The 9,331-nt window shown below is 41.6% G+C and overlaps 2 protein-coding genes across 3 annotated transcripts; both read right to left on the bottom strand.

Moving 5' to 3' along the window:
• Positions 1-918: 918 nt before the first annotated feature.
• On the bottom strand, positions 919-9,285 carry LOC119654789 (nucleoporin Nup37). 2 transcript variants are annotated; one of them, XM_038060337.1, is made up of 4 exons: positions 9,011-9,285; positions 1,930-2,076; positions 1,309-1,874; positions 919-1,189 (listed from the first exon to the last, which is right to left on the bottom strand). In XM_038060337.1, exons 2-4 carry the CDS (start codon positions 2,071-2,073, stop codon positions 937-939), a joined length of 963 nt encoding a protein of 320 aa, XP_037916265.1. In that variant the 5' UTR covers positions 2,074-2,076; positions 9,011-9,285; the 3' UTR covers positions 919-936. The 2 variants fall into 2 exon arrangements, with proteins under 2 accessions (XP_037916265.1, XP_037916264.1); XM_038060336.1 differs by having other exon boundaries at positions 1,930-2,082; positions 9,011-9,284.
• On the bottom strand, positions 8,068-9,004 carry LOC119654790 (phosphatidylinositol-glycan biosynthesis class X protein). The gene has a single exon (XM_038060338.1). It carries the CDS (start codon positions 8,837-8,839, stop codon positions 8,090-8,092), a length of 750 nt encoding a protein of 249 aa, XP_037916266.1. The 5' UTR covers positions 8,840-9,004; the 3' UTR covers positions 8,068-8,089.
• Positions 9,286-9,331: the final 46 nt, after the last annotated feature.

Raw genomic sequence — 9,331 nt, 5'->3', positions numbered from 1 at the left:
CGCTGGTATTCGCAACATTCGAAATAAATTTCGAATGCCGCGAATCCTGCCGCGCCACATGCTGATAGTTACTTATGTACTACGGTCCAGTTGCAGCCATCAAGTTGCTCACCTAGAAAAGATCCACTGTGGAAAATTCGTTCGGAACATAGGAATGACAAATTAAACGTGATGAGTGAATTACTGCGTAAGACAATCATGGGAGGGTCCAACTGTATACCTCTTTATAGCTGGGGTATGTTTTGTTTGACCACAGTTGTGTTGTGTTTCTGTCGTAGGTTTTGAATATACTTCACCAGGATGGCTTTTTGTACACTTAACGCACCTGTATACGATCGAACAAAAATTAGTGTTGACGACGCCAACCTTTACCCCTCAACCATCGCACCGTCGAAATGTCCCAAAATTTAGAATTTAACAACATGCACTTTATAAACTCCGTCGCAAAATCAAAAAAGATATCCTTAGGATCTGTTTCCCTATGGCGGGTTTCTCGTCAAAGTATTCAATCCTCGCTGATAAGGCAGAATAGTTTGGCAAGGTCCTTAATGGACTTAGCAAAAATAAGATTTCTTGGGTATTTACCCCAAGTTTGGGAGCAAAACACGTAGTTGTGTGCACTTAAGTGATAGATTCCAGTTTCATTCTTTCTCGGCATCTCGCGATTTTGTTATAATACCAGAAACGAACGATATTAATTCGTGCTGCGCCACTAAGAAGCGTACATGCCTCTTTTACTAGTTTTCCATCCAAGTTAGTGATCGCAAACAGCATGGGCAATTGGTAGGACTTTTATAGATGTGGCAAATTATTAATTATTCTAATTATTTCTGGGTTGTCGTGTTCCCTTACGCTTCGAACATTTCTTTTGTAGCATTTTGTTAACTAGACAGAGATGGACAATGGAAAGAACGTGTATGAACCAATAAATTCCATTTATTTCATTTGAACTTTCCAGAAACATAACTTTCTATCACATCCTATAGCGACATAAGGCAATCGATGATGCCATGATAGCCCACCAAATAATTTAACTGATGCTTCTATTTGTGGCACCGGAGACTTCATGTTGTGCACTTTCAGGGTAATATCTGGACGCCCAACACTCGCTAGAATCAACTCGTTGTTGGGATTAAACTTAACGATACGACCACCGTCTTCGTGAATCGGCTTCGTTTCGACTGGGCGGCTGAAAATGAAAAAAAGGTGCAGATAAGGCTCTGATTATGACATAGCAATTTCGTGAAAAGGCGAATTTCATCAATAATGACGAGAAATGGGTATTCTGACTGGAATCAAAGCCTTTACCTTGCTCTTCGTAAATCCCACGTAAAAACATCACCACCCGCCACAGCAGTAATAAACAAACGATTCGATAACGCCCAATCGGCACACATCAACGGAATTTTCGGTGACTCCAGCGACATAATTACTTGCTGTGATTTTGCATTATAAATATGAATAATTCCATTCTTCTCGGCAACAAGCATTTTGCCAATCTCTTCGGGATGCCACTTTACCGACATACCAGCCGATGTTAAGCAAAAGTTTGTAACAGTTTCAAAATTATCGCGGGCATTCCAGATAATGCAAGTATGATCGTCGCTAACTGAAGCTAAGTATTCACCCTCCGGTTCCCAGGCCACATCGTTAATATAACTTGTGTGACCTTTCAACTGCTGAATTGTATCACTGTTTTGTAAGTCACTGCGGTAGATTCGAAGGATGAAATCAGCACCGGCTGCACAGAAAGTGACGACTTTAGGGAGAACTGCCAATGATGTCTCGGGGGCGAATGTGATTGCATGGCAACGGGATTCGTGGTAAAGTTCTTTGAGTTGATGCCACTCGAATTGTTCGATTTCGGATTCTTCCTATGACAAAATTGATTGAAAATTGTATTTTACTTTCTAAGAATTTAATACTTACTGGAAATTTCACGATGCCTAAAATTATCTTTTTGGTAACTGCAATACACAAGAGATTTGTCGTCCATTCACTGCCTGATATTTCAAATGCATAAATCTGATCGGAGAGATTGATAACGTGAGTTGGAGGAGTTGAATTCCGCATTTTTTCTTGCTGAAAATAAAGAGGACGTGAGAAATGGATCAAATAAATATAACACAAAATAAAGGCATGTTAAGTGTGTTTATTACGCAAAAATTATACTAACAAAAATTCTTAACTTTCTAATGGTTCTGAATTTTCTCAACGTTTTAGTGAGGCTAGAAAGATACCTGTTGTCTAATGAAAATCCTATTCTTATACTCTGAACATACTTTATTTTATATGCCTTCAATTTCTAGTTTAGAGGAGTATGAGGAAACTGCTTGGTCTATTTTTGTTTACTATCATCATGGCCTGTGCTGTTAGAATTTGACCAACATTCATTATATAGGATAATAAAGTGCGCAACACAGACGAAGCAATTCACTGTGTCGTGTGAGTTTATAAATAATTCGATGCTCATCGCAAGCGTCATTATTAGAATTTGACTTATGCAAAATCTAAGATTTTGTAAAACCAGAAGTACCACCACCAGGAATAATGTTTAATTTCGTAATATCATCAGCTTAGCAATTGTACTCATTGCAAACCTTCCACATGAGAATCTGTGCCTTCTTTTTGGTCTTGGCCCATTTGGATCGGATTCACTACTCCTCTCGCCTGTAAGCTTGGACCGGGTGGAGCTGAAAGGTCTTCAAATCATCCTTTAGCGTATTAAGCCATCTATTTCAATCGTCCTTCAAGTCATTTTCCATTAATTTGCATGTTCAGACCAATCTTAGCTAGTTAGTTATATGTGATCGCAGTTTTGATTTTTTGTTGGACGTTTTTGTACGCTTGGAGCAATGTAATATCGATCGCGAATGTCCCCATTGGTCCAGCACAATATCTGCGACTCTACAATTGTGACACAGCATTCGTTTTATTTTTGGTAGCTACCCGGCCTAAAGAAATCGATGACAAAGGATGTCGGTTATTGGTTGCGCGGATATGTTTTGTGATTTCGTTGTGAACCTCAGCATAGTCTGAGAGCACCGATTCAAAGTAGTTAAATTTTTCAGCTCTATTTGCTCTTTGCCCTGTGAGTTAGTACTTAAGAATACTCTTACAGTCTTCCCTGCTCGTCGTAAGAGACGATTAAAGGGGGGGGAGGGGCGATTAGCAACATGCAAATTTTGAAACTTTATTGCTACCGAAACGTCAACAATGCCTCGGATAGGGACTGACCTCACGGCTACGATCTTTGCCTATCGAAAACGAATTGTGATTGGCTTCTGGAATGTACACACGCTCTTCGAGAACGGTAAGGAGGGTCCTCGTTTTCTGCAAACAGAAGTGAAATTAATTTGCATTCAAGCGGAGTATAGTCACTGGGCTTGAAGAGAATTATTTTTTTCCTGCACCTGCAGTTACTGAAGACGTAACTGTTTCCATTCGTACGGAAATTTTGGGAATTTGACACCTTTCCCAGAAAGTGGAAGACGGGTCTGATTGTTAAGATTCCAAAGAAGGGTATCCTTTTGGAGTATGACAATTAAAGGGATATCTGCGTGTCCCTGCCGTTGTAAAAATAACAGCTTGATCGTTCAAGAGCAGCTCGGTTTCCGCTTCGGATCCTCCTGCATTGACCACATTAACATCCTACTTATCATTTTGGAAATGCCAGCGAAGTTTCGATCTTCGCTGTACCTACTCTTCATCGATTTTGAGAAAGCTTTCGATAAACAGGGAGTGTATCTATACAGGGGGGTTGGGGGTATTCTGGAGAAACTGATAGTTATTATCAAAGCGACGTGTGATGGAACAAAATGCCAAATACTGCAGCGAGGTGAAATCTAAGAGGAACTTGATGTTGAAAACAAAGTCCGCCAGGGTTGCATCCTGCCACCGATATTATTTTTTCTTGTTATCGGCGACGTTGCCTTGTCTGGAGGACGTGGAGGAATTTAATTGATCCTCAAACGCTTCGACTACGCTGATGACTTCTGTTTGGTCTCCCACCAGATGATGGGGTCTGGGTTTAGAAAGGGAGACAACTAGAGTTGGACTGAAGATAAACACCAACAAAACCACAGTTCTCAATCTGATGGGACATTGCTCTTTCCTTATCGGCACTAATGGGCAGAGCATCGAAGGCGACGATCAACTTTTATATCTAGGAACTGTCCACTCTTACTTACTGAACCTTCATTAACACCTGCCTGTGTCGTGTCATCGAAGTACATTGGCCCGACACTATCTCCAAACTAACCTTTTTTTTTTTTGATTGGAACGTTTGTACCGTCTCTCTAATTAGTTGATGACACGATTAAAGAATTCACTGAGCCAGGGTTTCGGATTCTAACTCTTTGCTCTCATCAGCCGCGTGAGCAACATCATTTTGTCTTTTCTTTTATAAATCAATAAAATTTGATTTACGACAGCCGCATTTCCAATGGTGATTCGCATCGTAAGTTACACTTCTATGCACGTCTTCATTTTTCAGTTGTGAATGTTTCATTTAATTGCAGGTTTTGCAGTTGTGATGGGATATATATACCTGCGGCGAGCGATGGAAAAACTGTTGGAATATGGACATCAGTTGTACCATTTTTTCATCGACTTTAAAGCGGCCTATGACAGCATAGCCAGGGTAAAACTGTACACTGACCAACGTGCGAGGCCAGATAAAAGCAGCAGGATCCCTCTCGAGATCATTCAACATCAACAACAGTCTAAGACAACGGGAGAGAAAGTAATTCGTGATGCAGACATAAATGCGAGAGACACCATCCTCTTCAAGTCCACCCAAATACTGGTCTATGCTGACCATATCGACGTCATGGAAAGAACCACCCAAGACATACAAGCTGCCTTCATTCAGATCGAGCAGGCGGCGCGAGATCTCGGGCTGCACATAAATGAAAGCAAGACGAAGTAGATGGTGGCAACGTCAGCGCGAAAAAGCAAAGAACAAGAAACATCGAATCACACTGGTCAAACGAAAACAATAAAGATAGGAGACTACAACTTTGAGACCGTTGAAAATTTCTCCTATCTAAGGTCGAAAATCACAAACGTCTCACCATAGGGTCAAAGCTCTTACTGTACAAGACTATGATCTTGCCAGTTCTTATGTATTCCTCAGAAATCTGGGATCTTATCAAGAAAAATTATGAACTCTTGGCCGCGTTTAAGAGAAGGTGAGCGGGTCACTTAATCCGTATGGATGAGGATAATCCAGCCCGGAAAGTCTATAAGGGTAATATCTATGGTAGAAAAAAGAATGCGGGGCAGACCCTGCCTGAGATGGAGTGATGGCGTAGACCAGGACGCCAGACAGCCTTTAGGGATATCGAATTGGTGGACCCCGGGCCAAAACCGGGGTGTCTGGAGTTCTTCCTCAAATCATGCAATTTTAGTACGCTCGATTCTTATGGAATTAGTGGCAATTAACGAATAACAATTGATTAGTCGTAATCAACTCCGCCATACTATTAACATAGTATGCTGGTCCCAGGCTCAGGTAAAGGAGGAGGGTTTGAGGTAATGTACTTTGTACTATCCTCAGTAAAAACAAAAATAAAACGCTGAGATCAGGGTAAGAGATTAATAAAGTATTGTTGGAGTTATTGCACTATGCTACATCTTTCCTGATCTCTCTTGGTGACAGATCCCGCGACAGGCCGACCAAGAAAATGCATCCAATATCGTTAGAAACAAGATGATCGGATTGAGTAACAAGCCTCGGAAAAATGTTAGGATGTCAATCTGAATGGAGCAGCAGGACGGGCCGCGGTCGTGTCGAGAAATGGGAAAGGGTTCTTAACGCATGGACGGCGTCAAGTAAGTTAATCCGAATAAAACAAATACTTGTCTGGACGCTAAATGTTGGCCACCCGAGCGAACCATTACAAAAATCTTTACAATAAACTGGACACTCGGGATAGCGGAGAGATCTGTATCGACTTGCCAAAAGCCGAAACGAACGCACACAGGATATCGAACACTTCTGTTGCGTTAACGAGAAGAACGGTACTCTGCTTACTAACCGTCGAGCCGCAAAGGAAAGATGGCGAGAATATTTCAAGCAGATTTCAACTGAAGAATTTGCTCGTCCTCCACTTCCACAATCATTGCCGACATTTGTAGCAGTTCCACCTCTCAGCGCAACTGAAGTCGAGGAGGCAGTAAAACGAATGAAATCGGGGGAAGCCACAGGAGTTGACGACATCGCATCTGAGCTCTGGAAAGCGAAGAGCTGGGGCACCACACTGTGGCTCAGTGAATTCTTTAATCGGGTTATTCAGGAAGGAAGAACACCATCTGACTGGCAAGAAAGTACTATTGTTCCAATATGGAAAAAGAAAGGTAGTCCAGCCGAATGTTCAAATTCCCGTCCGATCCGGTTACTTTCCCATACCATGAAGATTTTTGAACCCATTCTTGACAACCGTATTCGTGAAATCGTTGAAATAACCGTGAATCAAGCCGGATTTGTCAAGAACTGTGGAACTGCTGACGCAATACACGCTGCGCGGTTACTCATGAAGAACCCCCGTGGGAATCATCGCCCTCTTTACATTGCATTTCTGGATCTAGTGAAAGCGTTTGACCGTGTGCCACACGAACTCATCTGGTATGCTCTACGATAACACTCAGTGCCAGAAGAACTCTTGCGCTGGGTTCAATTGGTCTACGATCCGAAAAGTAAAATTCGAAGTGTGGGAGATGTATCGAAACCGCTTCGTGTCTCTGTTGGTACTCATCAAGGAAACACCCTTTCACCACTACTCTTTGTTCTTAGTATAGACACCGTTACACGGGATATCCAATGCCCAGCGCCCGATACACTGCATTATGTAGATGATGTTTTCGTAGCATCTAATAGTAAAAATTATCTCGAGCAACTTGTACAAAAATAGAATGATCGTCTCACGCAACACGGTCTCAGATTGAATCTAAATAAAACCGAATTTTGGACGACCAATCTCCATGAAACAGTCACAGTCAGTGTCAGCGGCAGTAACCTGCCCAGAACTGAGCGGGTCAACGCTATCAGCCAATGGAGAACTGCGTTATGAAATTGCTTCACGCATTAACGCAACCTGGATGAAGTGGCGTTCTACAACTGCTATTCTTTGTGATCGACGTATCAACGAATGTCCCAAATCTAGAATTTCCCGCAATGTCGTCCGTTCTGTCGCACTCTATGGTTCTGACCGAATGGCCGACTATAAAAGACAATGAACGGCGTCTTGCGGTAATGGAGACGAAGATGTTGCATAGGACTAGTGGCGTGACATGTTTTGATCACATCCGAAATGAGGATATCCGCGATCTATAGATCGATCGTGGAAAAACTACGAGAGGGTCGTCTTCGATGATATGGTCACGTAATTCGTGCTAACGAGAAGTCACTTACTAACCGGTCCATTTGAAGGTTTGCTACCCGCTGCAGGTTCTTTCGTAATGCGATATAGGATTCTGAAGTCCTTATTATTGGCTGTAAATTCTGCTTCCCTTCCCTGAACTGTCACGCCACACACTCGTTGAATTGATATTCCTTGATATAACCTTCATGCATTCTTCGACAAATTCTGGGAAGAAAATGCATTGCCAGCGATGACTCATGGTGTAGTTAATACACTACGACCCTTTAACCTGTCCTGTTCGGTGGCGGCTGGCTCATTTGGATTAAATTCGTCATTTTTCGCGGTCACAGGCTAGATTCGGGTGAATTCGAAAGGCGCTCAACATCTAGCATATCAGGTCATCACTATTTCGGTCGGCATTTGGGTCATTCCCCATCAACTTGACTATTCAGCCTTGGCTTTAGTCTTCTTAGCTAGTGAGTCTCGTCACCTCAAATTACATGAGCACACTGATCCAAAGTAACATTTTCGTCTCCATTCCTCCGAGGTGGCATTTGTTGTATTTGATAGCTACCCAAAACTCGCTTTCTGTAAGTGAATTGAGTTCAAACAAATATCATCTCCGTCATCCCTCAAGAGAGAACTGCTAGTTCGGGGCTTATTTTCGTTCTACAGTTCTTGGATTTTTATTAACAAACAACAGTTTTTAGATAGAAAAGTAAAATCTATTTCGATTTCTTATTCATATTCTTCGTTTTCCGCGAAATACTGACAAGGATCACAACACACCCAACCCAACTAATAACAATCGTAATGGAGGTCACTAAGGAGCTGATCGATTTATCACCCCTGGGTATTCTCACAGCAATCAATTTACCATCGAAATCTATATCCTCTTCTTGGATCCAGTTGCATTTGTGTATCAACGCTTCAGCTTCCTTGAAACACTTTTCCTCTCCAATGGGCTCCGCGTTAGGGCAATTCACGTAAAGGGCTGGAGGTTTTATTTCAACTTCCACGAACCCACCTCCATCTACTGCACTGTGATACCGAAAGTGAATTGGAATCGAAGCTTGATACACTTGGCTTTCGGAATGCAAAAGGACAGTGAATCCTGATGATTTCTCTGTTGATTTTTCAATATCCACGAAATGTGGGTAGGTTAGGTTGTAGCCTCGACGGGAAACTAGATCCAACAGCTCATCAGTATCCACGTAAACTGCAGCAGGCAGTTTTTGCTCCAATGTGAAGCCGCATCCTTCTATAGAGCTTGGGGAAGACAAGCTGTAGACTAATGTTTTGTGGAATCCTTCCTTTTGTAACTCAACACTGAGCTTCGGGCGGGAATGTTTAATTGTCGTTATTTGGTTCTTTTCATTGGTTGTGGTTTTGTAAGGACCTTCTAACTCATCTCCAGTGGTGAACTTTACTAGCAACGAGAGCGTGAACGTTGAGAAGAATAAGTTGAACCGCATTTTCAAAGGAAATCACACACCCGGCACTTTGACAGCGACCATATTTACAAACAACAGATTGGAATGCCAAAAGAAATCCTAGCGAAACTAATTAACCGAATTGCATCCTATTTTAAGCTGTAAATCTTAGTATTCTAAACCAACAAGAAGCAATATACTCTCAATACTCACGAATGACAACCACTAAATGATAATAATCATCAACACTTAATAAATAAATATTCTCGAAATACTACCGACTGTCGCGACTTGAGAGGTTATAGGGAAATTGGCGGACAAAATTTATTTACAAGACCATCTTCATATTTGATAAATTGTAAGGTTCTCTTAACTAGTACAGATTATCCCTAATAAACATTGCATCGCTTCCAATGTCGTTTGGATATTATTTGTTTGGAAATTATCACGAAATAATTAAATTTTATTTGAAATTGAAAGAATATTGAACGTAGCTCAAAACATCATTGCCATACAAAAATGTAGAAATCAAGC

The sequence above is a fragment of the Hermetia illucens genome, chromosome 4 (assembly GCF_905115235.1).
Source record: "Hermetia illucens chromosome 4, iHerIll2.2.curated.20191125, whole genome shotgun sequence".
Lineage (NCBI taxonomy): Eukaryota > Metazoa > Arthropoda > Insecta > Diptera > Stratiomyidae > Hermetia > Hermetia illucens.
This window is presented reverse-complemented; position numbering and strand designations above follow the sequence as displayed.